Source organism: Leiobunum rupestre, chromosome 2 (assembly GCF_980474605.1).
Source record: "Leiobunum rupestre chromosome 2, qqLeiRupe1.1.hap1, whole genome shotgun sequence".
NCBI lineage: Eukaryota > Metazoa > Arthropoda > Arachnida > Opiliones > Sclerosomatidae > Leiobunum > Leiobunum rupestre.
Window position 1 is genome coordinate 34,729,076 of NC_143385.1, and position 23,913 is coordinate 34,752,988.

The 23,913-nt window shown below is 36.1% G+C and overlaps 1 protein-coding gene across 2 annotated transcripts; it reads left to right on the forward strand.

Annotated features, from left to right (window-relative positions):
* The first annotated feature begins 884 nt into the window (after positions 1-884).
* Positions 885-19,801, forward strand: LOC149957424 (arylsulfatase B-like). 2 transcript variants are annotated; one of them, XM_090164805.1, is made up of 11 exons: positions 885-963; positions 2,724-2,849; positions 9,297-9,405; positions 9,465-9,515; positions 10,415-10,527; positions 13,777-13,940; positions 14,030-14,165; positions 15,762-15,888; positions 16,671-16,964; positions 18,288-18,724; positions 19,519-19,801. In XM_090164805.1, exons 2-11 carry the CDS (start codon positions 2,736-2,738, stop codon positions 19,666-19,668), a joined length of 1,695 nt encoding a protein of 564 aa, XP_090020931.1. In that variant the 5' UTR covers positions 885-963; positions 2,724-2,735; the 3' UTR covers positions 19,669-19,801. The 2 variants fall into 2 exon arrangements, with proteins under 2 accessions (XP_090020931.1, XP_090020930.1); XM_090164804.1 differs by lacking the exon at positions 885-963 and adding an exon at positions 1,535-1,559.
* Positions 19,802-23,913: the final 4,112 nt, after the last annotated feature.

Below are 23,913 nucleotides of genomic sequence, written 5' to 3' on the forward strand. Positions count from 1 at the left end.
TTAATTAAATTACTCATATTTACCCAATTTTACTAAGATTTATCCAATTTCACTTAAATATACTCATATTTACCCAAGTATTTATAAATATGAAGCTAAGATTTTGGTTTTTAATCAATTTTCGAAAATCCCCATGCTATTTTAAATGGGAAAATTATTATTCCTAGTTGTCAAAAATATTTTCGGTTGCCATGGCAAAACGAAAGCTCATTGTAATTTTTCCCTTTCAAGTTACAAGAAGGTATTCATCTCCGTGAGTTTGAAGCAGATCGGGAATAAACCCACCTTTAAATTGCTTTGGTAAAGCTTTTATCGATGATGTTCACTAAAAGGTGACTCAAAACGCTTATTTTAAATAATTTTTGTAAAATAATGTGGGTCCGAAATTTGAAAAGTGGAGTGAACAGATTTTACGTTAGTATCTTTTTCACAAAATGTTTCTCAAGTCAATTTCGCTGGTGTTGAAAAATTTCAAATAAATAATGCATCTCTTGCTCAATTTACCTTAAACGTTCCTCGCGCTAGTTTTCCCAACCCGCAATAATTTCGCTAATGACCAATTGACATTATAATCAAACCCTATTTTAAACTACGAAATACCTCTTCCGAAATCAATAATCAACATAGCTACTTTTTTTCCATCATTTTGTGGCGAAACCATTAAAAAAACAGCAGCGTAAATTGAAAATTCCTTTTACAAACGTAGAATTTATCCGCTTCGCAATGTCAATCGAGAGATTAAACAGCCGACGTTCTGAACGCTAGCGTTTAGGCTTCCCCAGTGCTCAGCCGGCGTTTCTTTTTTGGTAGTTTTATCAGCGCTGTCGAACCATTTTTGACGTTCTCCTTACAGACTTGTACGGTTGCTTTGAACACAACCTGTCTACACGCAATTACGTATAACAATTGACGCGTACCTTGTATATCCATTATGTTGTCACGTTTATAAATACCGGTTTTGAGGTAATGAAAAACGCTGTCACGTAAAAATATCGTAATTAATTTTAAAGGTCGAGGAAATCTGTCGTTTTATATAGCCCAACCCCGACACCCCCCAAAAAAAAGCGTATTATTTGCGCGTGCAGCGGAGCGCGACACTACGGTTATTTTGCTCCTAATGGGAGACTTTACCGAGTCCATCAACCGTGTAACTATCAAAGTTAAGCGACCCCCACGTTACGAACGGGAACGTCTAGGCATCCCCATCGCTTCGTAGACGTTTCGGAACACTTAGGAGAGTGAAGCCAAATATAAATATATTACTAAATAAACTCGATCGCGTTAGTTTAATTTGGTTTTCTGGCAAATAAGTACCGTAACGCTATAGAGTTACGCCACGTTTAAGCGGATCATAAAAAAGCCAAATTGTTGCGGTTTATTCATTTTAATTGAGACGTATATTTCCGGGCACTCAATCCGCGTGTTTCATTAAAAAGCTGTTATCGCTTTTCAAGTAACAGACAAAGTCATCGGGAGATCGAGTGAACTACGCACTGTCCCTTTAGCTTCGCATTGAACCAGCATTAAACGATAGTTTTTCCATATTTTTTATATTTGTGGTAAGGAATTTTGTTACTTTTTGGATTTTGATCGGATTTAGAGAGATTACCTTTCGCGAATCTGTTGCTGAGTGATATCTATTGGCAAGTAATTCTGTAACGATAAGCTCTAAAAGTATTTTTTAATGTCCCTGAAGAAGTGTCATTTTATAATTATGTCCTGATTTTATCGTTTTATGAGTTTGAAATTCAGTTACTAGTGTTAAAATTACGTTCACGGAATCACGTCAGTTACTAGAAATTAAAGTATAGTTTTAGGTAATAACGTCTGTTACTAGAAATTAAATTAGTTTTATGAAATCACGTCAGTTACTAGAAATTAAATTAGTTTTAGGGAATCACGTCAGTTACTAGAAATTAAAGTATAGTTTTAGGTAATCACGTCAGTTACTAGAAATTAAAGTATAGTTTTAGGTAATCACATCTGTTACTAGAAATTAAATTAGTTTTATGGAATCACGTCAGTTACTAGATTTGAAATTAGTTTTAGTGAATCACGTCAGTTACTAGAATCAGTGAGGGCGATTCCGTGGGGGCTCTGGGGCTCGAGCCCCCACAGGGAAAAACAAACGAGGGCAGAGCCCCCACAGAAATAAAATCGGGGAATCAGGGAATCAGGGAAAAATTTATAATCTCACTGCCTTTATTTAGGACCGAATTCAGTCTTCTTACAGAAGTTAATTTGAGATTGCAGATGCGAGTACCATTAAGATGATATTACCGTAAAATTAAACAGATCGCCGCGTCATGTACCCTATTTTACCTAAAATACCTTCGTAAAGTATGTGGCCAAGAAAGGCTTAAATATTTAGCCATGCACACGGATATTTTTTAAAGATATCGACTTAACTTTTATTATTATGAGATATAAGAAAGAACGCTTTAAAAAATACATATATAATAATTCTTGCTTAAGTTTTAAGTATATGCATTTTTGGATAAAAAAAATAATGGCCCGTGCCCCCACATAAATGTTTTCCGATCGCCGCCGCTGACTAGAATTGAAATTTACACGGAATCACGTCAGCTACTATAATTGAAAATAGTTTTAGTGAATCACGTCTGTTACTAGAGTTAAAGTTAAATCCACGGAATCACGTCAGATACCAGTGTTAAATTCATAATTGTGTGAGTACAGGGAATTATTTATGTTTTATGAAGCAGTGATTGGTCAATATGCGTAATGTGTTCGCGGTGAACCGGCTGGCTCTCTTCGCATTGTTCCTCGTGTCTTCATCCATTGCAGCCAGAAAAAAGCCTCACGTTATATTGATCTTAGTGGATGACCTGGTAAGTTTGGCTAATTTTTAATAACCTCTTATTGAAAAAAGTAACTTACTCTAGAGAGATTACTAGTTGTTATTGTAATAAAATTAATATAATAGCTGAAAACTATTCGTGAGTTCTGAACCGTTCAACCAGTCCCCATGCGCACTATTCGGCAAAAAAATTCTAGAACTACCCAAATGCAAACTATTCGCAGACAAGAACCTCTTGTTGAACCGTTCGGAACCGTTCTAAATGGTACCTGCTCAAGAGCAAGTACTGGTCGGAACTCAAGGTTGAAATCTCTAAAATTCGTCTGCACATCGGGCTGCGTACGTCAAATCGTACGAATCACAACTATTCGTACAAAAGTTCTGAACTATCCAGAACTTTTGCGTGACGTTACAGCTCAGTCCTAGGCCGTTCTCTTAACGGTTCAGAACTCACGAATAGTTTTCAGCTAATATTAACTTCACAAAAAGCAGCTTTAATAGTCGTTTTCTTTTTTGCCAAAGTCTCGAGGGGGTAGTTTCTTTAGTAATCCGGTATACAAATAGTAGGTAATCACGGGAAATCACTTAAGAAAATCACTGAATTTACGGAAAGTTGTTAAAAATCACTGTAAATCACCGATAAATCAGTGGAAATCAACGAATGAGTTTCAGAAATCGGTAATCAGGTGTACAAAGATTTTACGAGTGACTACCCCTTTGAAAAAAGCTTAAGTTACGACTCCTTTTAAACTAATGTAACATAATATCAGAAGTAAATAATTTCCCTATTACGAAAGAAGTACCTATTTGCTAATGTTATTCGGTTGATTTTTAAAAAATAATTGTACGGTAAAAAATATTGATTTTCTTCTATAAAATATGGTTTTTGAAGATCCATACGCAGTGTAAATTGTAATATTTACATTCTATGTCTTTCAGCGAAGTAATAGTAAATTTTGAGCGATGATGCGGTGTAAACATCGCGCCTCACGGAATATGGGTCGAGCTTGCGAAGGTGCATGTTTCCCTTAAATGCTCGACATGGACACTTCTCGTAAGAGATATATTAGAAACGGTTGTCGGTAAAGAAAACCCCTGAAAAATAATCCAAGATGAAAATTAGCCACGAGAAAAAATCCACGGTAAAAAAAAACATTTAAAAGTCAAATTTTTATTATTATCAAAGTTCATTGATTTCAAAGAAATAAATATATTCAATTAGCTAGGAATCCAAAATTTTCTCATCTCAGAAGGGATAATATATTCTTCGCACGTTCAATTTCGCACGTACGTCAGAAAATCTTCGACTCCTCTGGCGACTGTAGCACGAGCTTGTAGACGTGTAACGCAAGAAAGAGTTAAGTAAAATTAGTGTTGCAAGTCGGAAAATGATCGAGGCCTTTTTTCCGGAAAATGTTTCGTATTTTTCCGCCAAAAAAATATAAAAAAATTCATTCCATGATTAGTCTAATATATTTCTGGCAAATTTAAATGAAGCGCCATTTTCGAATCTAAAAGTAAAACTAAACCTCTAGACTAGTTTAAACTGATTAACAATCTAACACTATTCATGTTTTGTAGTATGTTTACTGATATTAGACCTTTTATATCGATAAAAAGTTAAAAACATTAAAAATCCCTTAAAAAGTAATTTATGTTTCAATTTTTAATTTTTCCGATTTGCGGAAAATTTTCCGCATTTTATTTTTCCGAAAAATTAACGACACTAACTCCTAAGTAAAAGTCACCTTTTTAAGTGGCCTATGGTTAATGCTAAATGTTTTGAAAAATTGATAGTGCTTGAAATTCCTATTTTTATGGCTGATTGGCCATTTAAAAACTCAAAGCGTCAGCTAGGTCCAGTGGCAAAAGGTGAGCTACTCGCATTGTACGTAAGGTTAAACCATAACTGAAAAGATTAAAGTTAATAAGCGTTTCCATAAATGCCACTCTCTTCCCCTCCCCCCCCCCCTACGCGCATGCGCGAATCACTGAATACAAAAAACTTTTTTTGTTAGTTTTATTTGTAAAGCAGCGTTCAGACTATGTGTAAATGTGACGTTTGCGTCGATCGTGTCGGTTCTTTCGATTTCTTACACCGTTCAGGCTTCTCAACAAAGACTTTAAATTTTCGCGCGTGTTGTTTAAATGTTTTCATTTTCGTTGCGGACTGCCTAGATGGCGTCTCGGTTTAAAGCTCAAAAAGTTCATAGCAGACAATTAGCCTTATACCTCATCAGTGCTGACTCTAGGTAGTGGCGACCTTTAGAACCATCGAAATAATATAACCAATCAGAGGTGGATAAAAAATTATTTCCGCCGTTATTACTGAGCTCTGATTGGATGAACAATCACCTTTTATGTTAATCTCCGTGCAAGGTTGGTTCCTTTCTGAACAGTGAAATGAACGAACCGACGTGACCAACATAACCGAAACGACACGACCGATGCTAACGTAATATTTTCACATAGTCTGAACGCTGCATAAGGCTAAAGTTGATAGCACTTGCGACATTATTTAATTCAGTAGGCGCGTGCCAAATTGAACGAGCCCTTCTATATGGAAATACTAATCAGCGCACGCTTTAAAATATAGTGCTTTTACAAATATGTCCTGGCTCTCTGTATTACTACTTCCAAGCAAATCGCTGAACAAGTTTCATTTAAGCGTCTGTAGTGAATGTCGGGAGCTGTTGGCTCGCGTGGCATGATGTTAATGCGCAATCTAACCCGGCCACCTGTGATAAAGTCATTAAACGGCGCTTAATGACTGGGGCCTAGGGTGGTGCCTTGGGTATTAGCCTAGCTGATTAATATTATTATTATTATTATTATTTTGTAAACAAATGCAAAATTTACAAAGGATAAAATAAAATAAACTTTCCATTTCGTATAGCCGTGAATATTTGTAAATCATTAGTATAGCACAAAGCGGTTAATTTGGGAGGTCTGCAATTTCAAGTTTATGTTCAGCTTAAGTGGATTATTCGACTCTTTTCGGATGACAAACTGCGAGAGCCTAAATTATGTTTTAAAGGTGTTACTAACGTCCCGAAACTAGTCAAATTTGTCCCTATTTCTACGCCTCTATAACCTTCAATCTGGTTTGGCGTCATTTTCCGATGACACGGTAATTAATTAATTATGTGGAGACATAATTTATTCGCTAGCGAAACCTATCGCTACGGCCCCTTTGGTTCGCCATTGAAGCCTAGATTGGTAGCGACTACAGCAGACTCTATTAGTTTTTCCTCATCATTATTCATAAATTTGACATGATAAATAATGATACTTGCATTTTAATTAACTTTTGCATCGTTTGCTTATATTTTGATAAGTTTATTTAAGAAAAACCGCTTTTATGCCTTTTTAATTTGTCTGTAGCAGACGCTAGATCTAAGGTGCTACCTCGGAGAAGCTAGCGCCGTTACGCCATCTACACTCGTTTCGGTCGCGAATACTTACCGAATGAAAGTATTATTTTATTAATATTATTGAGTTTAATTACGGCGTCGGTCACTTCGTAGTAACACCATAAGTAATATAAAACCATATATATATATAAGGTGGTGCCTTGGGTATTAGCCTAGCTGATTATTATTATTATTATTATTATTATACCTATTGCTATATTGATAATTTTATAATCGAACCTTTTATCGACAATGACACTCTCAACAATTTTATCGCCCTTATTAGTTTTGTATTTATTCTTGGGCATATTTAGACACTAGGAGGCTCTGTGATGAACTAAATGATGATTTCACACAGAAAGCAAACCACTCACATAGAGTGGAAAGCCTTATGGAAGCGAATGAAACATTAATATTTCATTAAGTTTTTCGCCTTGAAGGCCTATCGGCCGAAGTACCGCATATTTTTCCCCAATAAAGCTTAGCTTTCTCCCCCACTTCTTGGTCTCTTTACTTGTTCGCGTTTTTACTCCTATTAAAACTAACGGGCCAACTTGTTTTCGAGGCGTGAATAAATATAGTCCGAAGAGCGATGGTGTAGTTTTTACATTTTTTACAGTATAAACATACTATTTTTTCCAGATTATGTACATTAATTTTAGGCTAACTTGAGAATTTCACGCATCGAATACAACACGTTGAGTACGAAAAGTGTTAACAATTTACGCTCATAGCCTTCCACTCTATGTGAGTGATTTCGCATTAACTCGGAAAATTAGTTAGGTGGGAATTTTTTATAATTGACATACTTATACTTTAATGTTACTTATGGTAGCACAAAATGTAACTGGTACTTCTTTTTCTAATGGATAGTTAATTTTCACGGAAAATTCGGCCTGTCATTCGGCCATTGGCGAGCTCACATTTTGTCGTCAATCCTTCCTCCGATTTCTACAGAATGTACTATGAGCCACAAATGGGAAAACTTCCATAGGGCCCCAGGAAGCCTCAATCTGGCACTGGACACTACTTCTACATGTTGACTTCTTAACCTAAGAGCAAATGTCGAGCTAGTAAAAACAAGATGTCACTGGCATTTAAGTACACACAATCTCCCAGATCAGGAATCCATACCTCTACTTGGAATGCTTATCCTGCCGTATCGCGTACGGTAAGAGCACTCTGACGGCTTTGGCCCCGCCTACGAGATAAAGAAAATCCCCTTTGCGCACACTCACCCCTCACGTTGTTGTTCGTTAAGTTAACATAGTGACGTCAAAAAATACTGTCAGCCACATCGAGACGAAAATCTGCCGCGATAAGCATTCCAAGTAGAGGTATGGATTCCTGCCCATATGTATTAAATATATTTTTAATATTAAATTTCAATTTGAAATTTTTTTCAAACATCTTCTACATTAACTTAATACACATAATTTAAAATTTTAGCTGAAATAAATACACATGACCACGCTTCATTAATCACCCTGTTCATTAATTACGAACAATATTTCAATCACCCTGTTCATTAATTACGAACAATATTTCAATCACCCTGTTTATTCATTATGAACAATATTTCAATCACCCTGTTTATTCACTAAGAACAATATTTAAATCACCCTGTTTATTCACTAAGAACAATATTTCAATCATCCTGTTTATTCACTAAGAAAAATATTTCAATCACCCTGTCTATTCATTAAGAACAATATTTCAATCACCCTGTTTATTCACTAAGAACAATATTTCAATCATCCTGTTTATTCACTAAGAACAATATTTCAATCACCCTGTTTATTCATTAAGAGCAATATTTCAATCACCCTGTTCGATAATTAAGAACAATATTTCAATCACTCTGTTTATTCATTAAGAACAATATTTCAATCACCCTGTTTATTCATTAAGAACAATATTTCAATCACCCAGTTCGATAATTAAGAACAATATTTCAATCACCCAGTTCGATAATTAAGAACAATATTTCCATCACCCTGTTCGTTAATTAAGAACAATAATTCAGTCACCTTGTACATTAAATTAATAAGTGCACTGTAAGAACCTTAGTGTAAATTTCACCAAAATATCAACCGCACTGTACTATAACTCAATCACCCTGTCCTATATCTTAATCAGGGTACTAATTCTTAACAACCTCTATCAATTACCCCGTACACTAGGAAAAATATTTCCATCCACCTGTACATTAACTTGATTAGCACACTATAACTAGCTAAAAGTAATTTTTACCCAAAGCAGCACTTTGTCAACAAACTAAAAATGTCGATTGGCGTAATATTTTCCATTTTAAAACCAACATGATGAGAGTTATGCCCCGAACAGCGGCGGCGGCGTCGGCTACGTACCGAGTAAAAATAGTACTCACAAATTTTAATTTTATATCTATAATAAAAGCGATGATAATTGAAATATATCAAAAATACATAAAAAATTAAACAATAGATCAGTCTAATTTAAAAAGGTTTCGCCAAAGTCAACTTAAGTGTATAATATTGTTACATAAGTGTAACACTTCCTATTCTTCACATGCAAAAGTTTTGCTGAGAGATATTCACAAGAGAGAAAGCATTACGGGCTTCGTCTCCGTTTTTCATTCGCTTGCTCCCGCGTCACACGTAGCCATTAACAGCGCCTCGCTAGGGGGATGTTTTTTGCTTGTGATGACGTCACTCCGTTACTATCTCAGTAAAATATTCCCCAAAGTGACAAACTTATATTATAGACTTATTAGCCGCTAACATATATTAGTATTCTGAAGCTCAAAATGTATTTTTTGATGGATCAACTATAAAAAGAAGCCCATAAAAATTAAGGCACGTGCCTTCCAGGCCCGACGAAAGGGGTAAAAGCGGTACAAATTACCGGGGCCCGTGCAACCTGGGGGCCTACGTTTGGACAAGCGAGTTGTTGATAAGGTCTTACCGCCGATATCGAATAGTTATTTTTAGTTCTCATGGAACCAATAGTTATAGATTTACCGGGGCCCGGACGCCTCTCTGGGGACCCTGGTAACGCCTTTCACTGAAAAAATGTACTTCCAGGGCTGGAACGATGTGGCGTTTCACGGCAATACGGAGATCCCGACCCCCAACTTGGACGCCATGGCAGCGGACGGAATCATCCTCAACAACTACTACGTCACGCCTCTTTGTAAGTCATCAATAATATCAATATTTAACAAATTATAACATGTTAGTTTTCTTTTATAGGCACCCCAAGCAGAGCGTCACTGATGACTGGCCTTTACCCAGCCAACACAGGTAAGAAAAACATCACATAATTATATTGCAAAGAAGACCAAATTAAAAAAATTATTTTTATGATAAATTTTTAGTATATATACCTAAATAAAACTAATTAAAATTAAATAATAAGAATTAGTATAACGTTTGAATTACGTTTTAGTTTTAATGAACTAAAAGCTTGTCAAGTTTAACTTATTTCCGGAATTTTTAGCAATTAGTAAAATGTTTCCGCTTTTCCTTGACCTTTTTCAAATTTGTATAATTACCTGAATTTTTACAAATTTGTAAATTTACCTGTCTTTTTCCAAAATTTTAAAATTACCTGACTAGCTCTTTACAAATTTGTAAAATTACCTGACTAGCTCTTTACAAATTTGTAAAATTACCTGACTAGCTCTTTACAAATTTGTAAAATTACCTGACTAGCTCTTTACAAATTTGTAAAATTACCTGACTCTTTACAAATTGGTAAAATAACCCGGCTCTTTACAAATTTGTAAAATTACCTGACTAGCTCTTTACAAATTTGTAAAATTACCTGACTAGCTCTTTACAAATTTTTAAAATTACCTGACTCTTTACAAATTGGTAAAATAACCCGGCTCTTTACAAATTTGTAAAATTACCTGGCTCTTTACAAATTGGTAAAATAACCCGGCTATTTACAAATTGGTAAAATAACCCGGCTATTTACAAATTTGTAAAATAACCTGGCTCTTTATAAATTTGTAAAATAACCTGCCTCTTTACAAATTTGTAAAATTATCTATCTTTTACAAATTTGTTAGATTACCGAACTTTTCTCTAATTTTTACAGATTTGTAAAATAACCGTTTTTTCAAAACCCATGTTTTTTCCCTAACGCGTGTTCGATTAAAATTCTACTAAATTCAAAGTAAATTTTGTTTGTGAAGGTCTTCAGAATAGCGTGATCGACGACGCGGGTCCGTGGGGTCTCCCTCTGAGGTTCCGCTTGTTTCCGGAGTACATGGCCGACCTCGGATACACCTCCAGAATGATCGGAAAGGTAAGATTTATTTCTGTGTCACGAACTAAATGAAGTGAAATAAAAACATTAAAAGTTAAAGACGTTTATATGAGTGCCAGAGATTCAGCCAAAGAATTTGTAACTATTGTTTCCAACTGCGATAGATTTAAATGTTATTCTGTCTGATAAAACCAAGATTTTTTCAACTATTTCAAAATCAGATTAACAAAATATTTAAACCATCTGCAGAGTCAGCTGACTATAAGATATCTGAATGAAAAAAATAAAAAAATCATTTTGTTTTTTAAACCAAATCCGAGACATCAGATCATTAAGTTTTAAAAAGCTCTAAGTGAGTGTTTTTAAAAAGTCGTTTTAACATAAAAAAATATCTATTTACTAAAACCACAACGTTATGTTGTTCTAAATTCTATAATTGATAACAACTGATTTTTTAATATCAAAAGTATATCAGTCTAGAAATTCAGATAAGGTGAACAGATCTGATCTGATCAGATAAAGGAAGAGTGAACGTGTTCTTTCCGTTAAATTATCTGTATGAAACAAGAGTATGAGAAGCAGATATAGATATTGCTTTACAGATATAAATGAGTAGCTCTAGTTTTAACTGTCCGAGAACTAGCGAAAATGTTTCATGTGTTTGCCACATTTCTTTGGTATGGAATTTCTTAAAGCTGCGTTCAGACTATGTGAAAATATTACGTTTGCGTCGATCGTGTCGGTTCTTTCGATTTCTTACACCGTTCAGACTTATCAACAGAGACTTTAAATTTTCGCGCGTGTCGTTTACATTTTTTCATTTCGTTCCACTCAAAAAGTTCATAGCAGGCATATAGCCTTATGCCTCATCAGCGCTGACTCTAGGTAGTGGCGACCTTTAGAACCATCGAAATACTATAACCAACCAGAGGTGGATAAAAAATTATTTCAATTTTTCCGCCGTTATTACTGAGCTCTGATTGGATGAACAATCACTTTTTATGTTAATCTCCGTGCAAGGTTGGTTCCTTTCTGAACGGTGAAATGAACGAACCGACGCGACCAACATAACCGAAACGACACGACCGATGCTAACGTAATATTTTCACATAGTCTGAACGCTGCTTAAGATTTCCGTTTACGGCTGATTATAAATTTCTTCACACCCTAAAGGCCTTTTCACACGAGCAAACTTTTTGATACAACTAGATGAGTCAACTAGTTGGTTCGTGTAAATAAAAGTTCGATGAGTTGATCCACCAAAAAAGTGCGCGAGAAAAAAATGGATCACTGATCCATTTTTGCTGACTCAGCATTTTTATTTGAAATGTTTCCTCGCGTGAAAAGGTCTTTAGTTGGAGTTGGGTTAGTTGTACAAGGCTTAACAAATATAACTGGGTGGTGAGGGGAGGGGCTACTGGCATATATAAGAGGTCAGATAATAAAGTATTTTACCGAACATAAATAGGCGCTTAAATAAACCCCTCTCTGACTGTCTTTCCCCCCTGTTGAAAAAAGCTGCCAGATCTATGCATAGAAAATTCTCCAAAGACAAACTGGTTATATGTCAAGTCGTAGCAGAACAAACTCTATAATCGGCTATGAATGATCTTTTATTTAAAGACAATTATCAATTATTGAAGTTACAAAAAACTACGGTTTTTATCAGCTAAATAATTTTCTAGATGTAAAGCAATAAATAAATAGACTTAATTTTCAATTTGCTTTAATGGTGCTATTAGAGAGGTTAAACGTGTTAAGGGAACTAGTAGGAGTGCAGAGGTGCCTTTGGTTGTACAGCCTGCACCTAATACAAGTTCCTTCTACACGTATTCTGGTACTGGTTTAACATGACTATCATAAATGACAGGGGTCATAGTATACTCCTTCCGATTGGTACTCTTTGTTACGAAGGTAATCGAAGGATAATTTTTTTACTATAATTACCTTGAGAACCTTAATGTAAGCTTAAATATAAAATGATCGAAAAATCTTTTTTGTGGAATCGTGGAGAAAAGGCCTTATTCGCTCCACTTCCATCTCTCTGTCGCAAATCTTCTTCGTAAGGTAATAACCTCGGATACCTTTCTAAAAGGGTAAGCGCTTACCAAATTTCGTTCGCTGTTTCATGCCCCGTTGAAGTGTGGTCACAGCGACGCAAAATATAACACCTCTATTACTCTGTTCTTTTTTCGTGGATTGAAACCAGGTGGATATTACAAGGACGCTCTTAAGGTCACTCAGGAGCTCAAACGTAAAATGATTTCGAGCGTAAAATCACTATTTTCCACCAGTTTATACGGGGTATTTAGGCTTTCAAATTGCAAATGAGGTGACTACTTTCGTTAGTGTTGTTCATTTCCGACGATAAGTGCTAGACGAGAAGGTTGAAATCTAAGTAAGAAAATTGTAAAACATGTATGCTAAAAACATGTCAAAACAGTGTTGTCGGTCAAAAAAGGACCATATTAATTATCAAAGTTACAAATAGTGCAGGAAAATTAATATTTATAAAAAATGAGCTTTAGATTTATTGACTATCCTTTGCCATAATTTCCGGCTGTAGACAAAATACACTAATTTTCCTAAAACGTTTAAACAGATTTGAATTTGTATTCTTTTAAGATAATTTACTAAATGTTTTTTAAAAGAGTATCCAATCTTTTTCACGCAAATTATGACGAAGAATTTAAAAGACTTTTCTAACTACGGTCATTGTTTTTTACTTTGTTTTAAAACATTTTAAAACATAGAAACATGTTCGAAACAAAGATAATATTTTCGTTTTAGCAAACATTTCCTTAACCTTGAGATAATCAAATGTCCAATCAAGAAAAAATAGTTTAAGAACTAATGGTTTTTGAGACTGCGACTATATTTTCACATTTCGTATACAAAATCATAACATTTTTGTCAATTTTCAAAGTTTACGCTTGAGCTATGCTCTATTATTAAAAATACGACTACGTGTTATGATAACCTCATGTGATGTCAAGCTACACTCATGAAGTGTTGCTATTGTAGCTTTATATTATTGTCATGTACTATGGTGGTATCCTCTTCTGTATTATGTTATTATCATTAAGTGTTATGTTTACTATCGTGTAAATTTATTTATTTAGTGTTATGCTTTTTTCATGCAATATTATGTTATCCTCATGCAGTGTGGTTTTTCTCATGTCATGTTATGGTTCTCTCTTATAGTGTTAATTTATCCTCATGCAATGTTATGTTATCCTCATGCAATGTTATGTAATACTTATCCAATGTTATGTTATCCTAATGTAGTGGCATTTGGGATTCTACAGAAGCGAGTACACACCGACATTTCGGGGCTTTGAGAGTCATTACGGGTTCTGGGGATCATCAGAAGACATGTTCACCCACACGGGACACACCAACAACATGGCTTCCAAGTTCATCGGCGTTCCTTCCAACATGAAAAACCAAAGGTTTGTTCCCAAACACACTCGACTAGAGGAAAACGTCCCTAAGTCAGATCTGATGACTATAATATCTCTGGTTTTTTGATTCGATGTAGAATCGTATTTGCTGGTTTAGATTTCCGTGATGACATGGAGCCAGTAAGAAATCGTCAACAGGAATACTTAACCGATATTTACACCGAAAAGGCCGAAGAAGTTATCAAAGCTCACAACAAAAACAATAAATCCAAGGTGAGGTTTAGTTGATATTAAGAATAACAACCAAGGTAATAGTATCTTATAGCTTAATAATCAACTAGACTAAAACCCTTGGCACCACCTTAGGCCTATGTCATCGAGTTACTTAATTTGGGTGGTCAGGTTACAATGCTTACACAGAAAAAAATGTGTTCAGATATTGAACACAATACATGAACACCATCATGCATCACTTTTCTGCTCATGTTCAAAAACGAGAACGTGTTCAATTAGAAATATGGTTAGGTTTTGAACGTGTTCAAGTGGAAATATGTTCGGATTTTGAACGTGTTTATTATGCCATGTGTTCAGGGTTAAAAAGTGTTCTAAATTTAATGTGTTCAGGTTTTGTATATGAGTTACTGGAAATGTTCAGCTTGTGAACATTTGGTAATCTCCGGAGCCTTATGTTGTAAAAACCCTTTAAATTGAATATTTATTAATATTAAAAGACTAGTTACAAAACGAAGCTCTTGGATGGTCTTAAACCTAGTTAACTGTTAAAAACTATTTTACTTTCCAGTTAATATAGCTTAAATTATTAGATCAGGGGTTTTCTACACTTTAAAAAAGTGGTCACTAACACTTGGCGGGAAATAGTAATAATTTTAGCATTTATTCTGCATTTGTAAAGTACTAGTACAATAGTTTCTAAAACTATTTTTAAGTTCAAACTAGTCAGTAAATAAACAAAAACTTACCAAACTTAACTATGCGAATTTTTGCCGCGAATTCTGAAACTTTCGAGATAAGAGGCCAGAAATCGTGGTAAAGCCGAATGTAGATTCTATCGCTATTGAACACGAATTCATAGATCATGTCCTTGAATTAACATGTTCACAGAACAAGTGTTCAGGTTTTGTGTTATGGATATCAATTTTCATCTATTTCGAAGAGAATAACACTAGAGAATGGCAATGTGTTCACAATAGTACACATTTTAGTCTTCGTAACATTTTCAAGCGTTCAAATTCTAATCGTGTTTACGTATAGAACATTTAAATGTGTCCAAAACCTAAACACACTTTTTTCTGTGTAGGGGGGTGGTGGTAAGCCATTCATGCGACGCGAGCCTACAGCTCCCTACACTAGCTATTACCGTTAACCTCAATACGTTTTTACGGAAAGTGGAAAATGAAGAGCTCAAGGTAAACCCCTTTAACGAGTGGTAGGACAAAAAACTGCTTAACCCGAATTTAGATTGCGCGCTTGGGTCTTTTAAAGGAGCGGTACTTGTAGTGCCCATGTGTCTTTTACTAAAAAGATTTACACCCAAATATTAATCACGTGCCTAATTTAATAGCTTAATAAGCGAACAATGGTACGCCGAATAGATTTAGCTTGACCTATAAAGTTCTTAAGTACATGTTTTGTATTTTTGTGGAAACGATTCGCGATTTTCTCTTTACGAATAGTGGCGGCTGAAGCGTTTTGAAGAATGGGGGTTTTTGTTAATGATTCGGGTCCAGTAGTTTAGTCTTCCACGTTTAAAGTTGAGTGAAAAATGAATAATGTCCAGGAATGGAAATAAACCTTAAACTCGTCCTGTTAATTTAGTTAATTAATTAGATAACCTTCCTGTTTTTGCAGCCTCTGTTTTTGTATTTGGCCCACCACGGAGTGCACAGAGGAAACTGGCTCTTGCCCGTTCGAGCTCCCGCCGAATACACCGAGGGATTCGGTTACATCCAAAACTACACAAGGCAACAGTTCGCCGGTAATTAGATATCTTATTAATTGATCACGCCATTAAGTTATTCATATACATCCGGGACTAGAAGTTGGCGTTACCATTTTGAAGTAGACGTGACCGGCAACGCTGCTATCATAGTTGTTCGTTAATAGGCAGTATATTTACTTTGCACTTATGGTTAGCAAGTAGCTTTAGCCTAACCTAGAAAAATATTTATCTAATTGTTTTAATTATTTACTTTTAAAACCACGAAATAATCAGGATTTTTAAATACAAAAGTTACAGATTTTACCTGGTCAGAAAGGTTTTTTGGGTGAACGTGTTTTGTCCACTATGTCATCTAATAACGCAAGGGTATGAGAAGCAGATACCAGATCTTTAGTAATTGAAAATGGAAACCACACTTTCTGAAAATTGACAAAATATGTCAACATCATGATTAGATTATTGACACAATCAATAAGGTACCGTTAGTTCACTATTGACAATCGTTTATTTAAATCTCTTGTCTAAAACTATTTTTTGAAATGGAACTAGCACCCTTCTGGAGTTTGTTTCAAAGTCAAAGATAATCATTAGTTTGTACAAGAATTTATTCAGGGTCGCCTCGGAAGAAAATCGACGCCCCTCTATTTTTGTTTCTCTAATCTTATTACCATTTCTGGCAGTAATGGGGCAAATACAATCCAGTAAAATCGCAGACTATCCGTGTAGGCAAAACCTATCTTATAACTGGGGTCATATATTCCCTACTCAACTGAAAATGCATTTTTGGCTGGAGAATGTTTGACTGAAAAGTTTTGCAGGAGCTGTGACAGCGCTAGACGAATCCGTGGGCCGACTGTTCAACGTTCTGCACGACGAAGGAATGCTGAACAATACCATCATCGTCTTCTCGACGGACAATGGCGCCGATCAAGCCACGTTCACCTCCAATGCGGGCTCCAACTGGCCCCTTCGAGGTCAAAAATTCACCAACTGGGAGGGAGGAGTTCGAGGGGTCGGAATTGTCTGGAGCCCCCTGCTAAAAAACCCTCAACGCGTATCCAATCAAATGATGCACATCAGCGATTGGCTTCCAACTATTTACTCGGCTGCTGGTAAGTTGCACGGCTGACGCCAATATAAAACTCTAGACCAAAAATGAAATTACGTGTTTCTAAAGATTTTGGAAAATTTAGGGTTGTTATTTGAAAAACAAAATGTGTAGGACAGAGTCTATTTTAGATTTTTAGTCTGGAAGTCATTTTGGGCAGTGGTAAACTAGGCTTCGACAACAAAATCTTTGGGATAACTACCAATCTTATTCTAATTTTGGTTAATTTGATTCATTATGGGTAGTTCTAAAATATCTTAAAAATAGACTTAGCTTCGTTCGGTAAAAACTAACATTGCTTCACCTCATACACATACATGTGTATTTACGGGGCAATATTACATTTTCATTCGAACAAATTTGTATTCCGTATATTGTGGTAGGTGCTTACCACCAATTGTACGAAATGCACTGTTTAGCAGAATCTTTTTTGAACGAATTAATTTCCGCTAAGGTCGGAGGGATTCCCACGGGAAAGAGACACGCGTCCGATTTTTGCGGTAAGAATAGGTCAATCAGCAACCCTCCGCCATTAACGGGGTCAGCCAGATTTCGCCCCGTAATCGGTGTATAAGCCAGTTGCTTAGCCTCTACTAAAAAGAAATCGAACTAATTTAAATACGTAAAACAATTTCATTTAAAATATTAATTAAAAGTTACCAGCACGATATGTTTCGCACTCTATTTTCCTCACTGCATCTGGTAGACTAAATAGTCCCCACTATCCTACTAAGATAATTCTTGTAATATCCGTGTTAGATAATATGGCGATGCCAATTTTGGCGAGCTCTAAAGGATAAGAGTGAACGCGTGTAGTAGAATCCTATAATTCTATAGGAGATTTTTCGGATTTGACACGGTGTCAGTAGCATATACATATTGTATCCAAGCCTTAACTCTCCGTTGGGGATAGCGGCCAATGAGAAATAACGTGTTGTCAATAACGTCAATCACCACGCTAAAAATCAAATTGTTTTGTGATTCACCTAATTATTTCTAATTAACTACGAAAAGTAAAGCAACAAAACTTTATAATTGGGTACTTTAAACGTAAGCGCTTCGTTTAATAACAAAATTAAGGTGGTAACGAATAATTTTCAACTTACCCTTTAAAAGTCAATCATATCCGTCTAGTGTCGCATTGGTTCCCCAAATCTTACGTGTTTCAAAGCGTTGAAATTCACTCGGCTTTTCCCACTTACTGTCGGGGGAACAGTACATATATGTGTCCGCGAATCGTTTCGACATAGAACGTCTCCCAAAGAATAATTACATGCATAATGTGTTCCACCAGTTAATACAATTTCTTATCTAAATTATCCATTAGGCGGCGACACGTACGACCTTCCAGATGACTTGGACGGCGTGGATATGTGGGACGCGCTCTCGCAGAATCACAAATCTCCTCGAAACGTCACGCTGATCAACGTCGACCCAATATTTAAGATGGGAGCCCTGAGAGTAGGTGATTACAAAATCCTGTTCGGGTCGGTTCCAACCCAGAATCTGGACTACTGGTTCGGTCCGACGGCCAGGACCACCGTCGCTCCGTTCGGCTTCAGAAGTCACTCCGAAGTAGCACGCGTCTTGAAAGAACTTTATAATGACGACAGCCTCATCTTCGAACCAGAGATTATCAATGTCAGATGCGGGAAAAGGCCGAAAAAGTCCAAATACGACTGCGAACCTGACGTGTCTCCTTGCTTGTTCAACATCAAAAAGGATCCGTGCGAGTACAAGAACATTGCTAGGGACGAGCCTGATGTAATGAGTTTCATTAGAAATACTTTAAGTCTAATAACAGGAAGCTATATATGTATACACTTTGAATGTTTAAGTCACCGTGCTGCGAATGCGCCTGTGGAAAGGGGCGTGACATAAATTCCGTCAGACTTTACGCGTATTTTTAAAATCATTGGCTGGCCAATCTCGGCTATAAAAACGCCCGTTTCTACGAGAATAATCAGGGCCACCTTAGTATTCCTTGGATATTCGAACAAGAACCGCTTTACGTAAAGGAGAACATTCAATGTAATTCTACTAAATTATTAAATTATGGTTTAAAATTTCAGTATTTATAATGGGCACTTTTACAAATACCAATTTTTTTCATTTCTTCTAAATATACTTTTCAAAATACTGCAACGAATATTTTTAATCAAAAATTAGATACGTTTTATACTATTAATTATTAAAATTACCTAATATTTAAAAATAAAACAGCTAAATATTTAGAATGTAATTTAACTACTATAATTTATATTAATACAAAATATATAACGTATTTATAAAAATAATATAAATAATGAATTAGTATAATAATACTCGTGAATAATGTTTCCTATGCCATTCAAGAGATGGCGCTCTAGACCTGAAATCAAGATGGAGCCCTAAATTGGGTGGGGCATCGGTAAAACAGTGTAACCCCAGGTTCTTCCTTGCGTAGATTAGTTCTTTATTCGAAATTTATACGTATATAGTTTCTTTCCAACTAAAATAATTCTAACATGAAGTTTGTTAACTAATTACCGCTACTAAATCTGTATATTTGGTTGCAGATTTTCAACCAGATGCTGGATCTGCTGGTGCGGTTTAACGAGACGGCGTACCCACCTCTGAACAAGCCCCTGGCCTACAGTTCCGACCCACTTCTCCACGATGGTTTATGGTCATCGTGGGCCGATGGAAAAGGCCCTTACGAATTTTAAATTAAATTAAATTAATTTAATTGCTAGGATTTTAGTTCATTAGTCTTGACGAATAGGTGGTAATTGTATAAATGTTCCGTTTTGACCTAATAATTATATATTTTATTTCTTGCGCGCAAAATAAAGTTCGATAACTCGTCAAAACAAATTCATTTTCGAGATATTTCTCATTTAAATAGTTGTTTTGTATTACTATAAATATTCAATAGTTTAAGTATTTCAGTTAAGTAACCTTTGAGCGTGACGTCTCGCTGAAGCGTTCGCTTGTCTCGGGAAGAGAACCTCAGCGTGACGTCACAGTCGTCACTACCCGAGGGACTACTCAATCCTCGTATTCGGTATCCAAGTCTGTAGCTTTGACTTTACTAAAGTGATTTATTTTTTATTTATTATAAGATAATCGACTGCTAAACTAGATATAGCTTTTGTGCAGTCATACAGAGCAAGAGAAAGTACAGGAGTAGGTAATGAGTATTAAAAATAATGGGAAAAATAGTCGAGAGAAACAAATGAAAAAAAAGACACAAATATTAAGGTGATGGGTGTACAGCCGTTGAGGAGAAGGGGAACCAGTCAGAGGACTATCGTAGTTTCGGGCGGAGATGTTCCCAGATGAGATGACGGGTGGATCGGCGTGACGTACAGGTGAGTACTTCTTTATTTAGGGAGTTCCAGTTGTCGACGGTGCGATATGCAAAGTGCCATTGCCGTAGGGAGGTCCGGACTTGTGGTTTAAGGATCTTAGCACTATGAAAACGAGTGCGACGGAGGGCGTCAAATCGAAAGAGGGCGTCCGGATTCATGGCCGAGGAACCCGACCACAATTCCCCAAATAGAGGAGGTCATTGACCGCGTGTCGGTGTTGAGGAGATTCCAGGCGAAGGGCAGAGTTTCGTAAATAATTGTAGATCCAGTGTTAAATATTTTTATATAATTTAGTCTTTGCTATTTCGGTATTAATGTCCGGCAGACCTGCAATGCCTGGCAGAACTGTAATCAACTAATTAGGGGCAGACACTCTGATAACTCGTGTTATGATAAACGCTAATTTTTGTTCTCTCCGTTAACCCTGTTAATTTAGTCTAACTTAATAAATTACTTTAACATTGTCGATAAAGCTTTTTACTTTTATCACCTTACATATATAACAATGGCATATCTGCTGGGGAATGAAAAGTAAAAAGAAGTCGACGATATCATACAACCTGGCCAAGGCCCGAAAAAGGGTAAAGGAACATGGCGGAAGGCGGTGCAATTGCCGGGCAGTTCGAAAAATTGACGTACCTGAATTTTCACAGTTGGAAATATTCTATGCAAATGGCTTTAAGGGATAAAGGTCTGTGGGAAATCGTCATAGAAACGGAAACAGCACCAGCAGAAACAGATATCGAGATAACACAGAAATTTCGACTTAGGCAATCCAAGGCTTATGGCAACTAGCGAAGATCTGCGTAGTATAATCGAAGGCTCATTGACGGCTGTTGATATATGGAAAAGTCTAAGTAGTACCTATGAGCCACCATCAAGAGCCAGAATTGGAACCCTATTGGAAGAATTTCATGTCATACGATATCAAACAGGAGAAAGTATGTCAGCGTTTATCGGGAGAGTATATAATGTGAAAAGACAACTAGATAATGCAGGTCATCTCGTCGATGACGTCATAGTGTCATATCGTTTGATCGCCTCTCTACCAGACTCGTATGAATCACTTGCCTAAGGATAGAAATGGAGATAATACAGTCGACGCATTTGCAACGAAATCAGATGTCAAGTTCGAAAAGAAGCCAAATGGACGGAATCAACAGAAGCCAACACAGGTTCCAGGCGAATGCTTTATATGCCATCGGAAAGGTCATCGAGCCAAGGATTGTAGAAGCAGGAAGAAAGGCAGAACATATGAAAATCGAAGCCAAAACAACCCACAGAAAGGGGCTTATTACGCATCAGCTATGTGTACTACGACTGTTACTGATAACTGGACTCTTGACAGTGCGGCTACGCACCCCTTAAGCAGTCGTCGGGACTGGTTCCATACCTTTACCCCATTATCCGCTGAAGCAACAGTGGGGGATGGAAGAGCTGGAGTCGAAGGTCATGGCGATATCTGGATACAGATTAATGAAGAGCCGAGGAATTATTTTCTATTAAGAAATGTTGTTTATGCCCCTGGAATGGGGAGAAACTTAATGTCAATACGTCTGATGGATCAGGCTGGCTACACCGGAAAATTTCAGAACTCATCTCTCAAAACATTTTCCAAATGGCGATTTAGCGTTTGAAGCAAGACTGTCGAAAGACAATTTTAACGCAGTGAATGCCGATATACTAAAAGAACAGCCAGATGACATAGACAATCGTTATTCAAATACAAGGTATGAATCACATGAATCATCAGTTCCGGAGAAGGTCCAAAAATTAACCGGCATAGAAATGTGGCACAGAAGAAGGGGCACATTAATGAAGCCGATCTCAAATATATGTCCAGACATATGTTACAAGGCTTAGACACATTCAACGGTAATCTCAATACGTGTATCCCATGCAAAAAGTCCGAGGCAGTCCTATAAGGGTATAAATACCATTAGAAGCAAGAACATTCTTGACCTGGTTCATACGAATGTCTAGGGACCATCCCCCGTGACCTCAATAGGGGGAGCAAAATCCTTTATAACCTTCGTGGACGATCAGAGCAGATTCGTACATATTTATACGATGGCTAAGAAGAGTGAAGCGCTGAACTGTTTCCGACGATATAAAGCCTATGTTGAGAGACAGACCGGAAAGAAAATAAAAGCCATAAGAGCGGACAATAGTTTAGAATATTGTTCGTCGGAATTCATCACACTTTGTTAAGTTGAAGGTATTAAATGTGAACGAACCAATGTGTACTCACCACAAATGAATGGCGTTTCTTAACGAGTGAATCGTACGCTATTGAACGTGGTGAGGACGATATTAGAAGATTCCAAGCTACCAACCAACTTATGGGGTGAATTGGTATTAACAGCCGCACATCTTCGTAATCGATCCCGACATGAGTTACTGAAGAAGATTCCATTGGCCTACACACTCAAAACTTCCTGTTGAAAAAACAGCACATACGGTTTATAATTTACAGCAAGGTGCAGTTGAAGTGGGTTAACAGCAGTTTGTCGTAAAATTTACAGCTTTCTGCTGTATTTTGAAGAAAACAGTAGCGATTGTAAAAATTCATATTCGTACTGTTTTTTAAAATGACAGTTTTATTAAAATTAACAATATGAAACCGTGGTTGATGTTTTACTTCAAAAATGCTTAAAATTTACCACACGTTACTGTTTTTTCAGTTATAAACGGCAAGCACTAGTATATAAAACAACTAATTATTATTTAGTTGTCAAAACATTTTTTAAATCACACAAGTTTCATTTTAGTTTTAAATATAATTATATATAAAATATTTCAATTGGATTATGAAAATATTTTGTCGAAGTTTGTTATAATAATTTTAATGATTGATAAAAGTTTTATATATATCTATCATGAATTGATTAATAAAATATTTGAAAATTTTTAATTAAACCAATGTGATAATGGATTGATCCGTAAAATTTTTAGGTTGTGAATAGGTTCTGTACTAAATACGTTTGATAACTAAAATTATGGCAAACACTGGATTTTTACAAACATTGGATTTTACTGTAAAAACTGCATGCATTTACCGTATTAAATACGTCTGGAATGAAGGTTAAATAAACAGCAATACTCCGTAACTTTATCTTGCTGTATTTTTAAACAGCAGAGTGTCCAGTAAATTTAACAGGAAGCATGACAATAAAAAAAACGGAGACGCTGAATAACGTGGAAACTGAATAACGTGCATCCTGATTTACGTGGAAAATGACAGCGACTTGAATAACGTGGAAACTGAATAACGTGCATCCTGATTTACGTGGAAAATGACAGCGACCTGAATAACGTGCATCCTGATTTACGTGGAAAATGACAGCGACTTGAATAACGTGGAAACTGAATAGCGTGGAAATGTTTCCCCTTGTCGTTGCTAAAAGTTGCCACTGACTGAATTTTAAAGGCGTCTTTTTCCATTTAAACAAGTTGGGCAAAATCATACAAATTGTTTCACTTGCTGAATTATTTACTGAAAAGTGTATTATTGCTTCTTCTCTTTTCTCGAAATTCTTTTTATTTGATAATTATATGGCCTATTTATGCATTGCACCGAAAAGACGATTTTGTATAAAT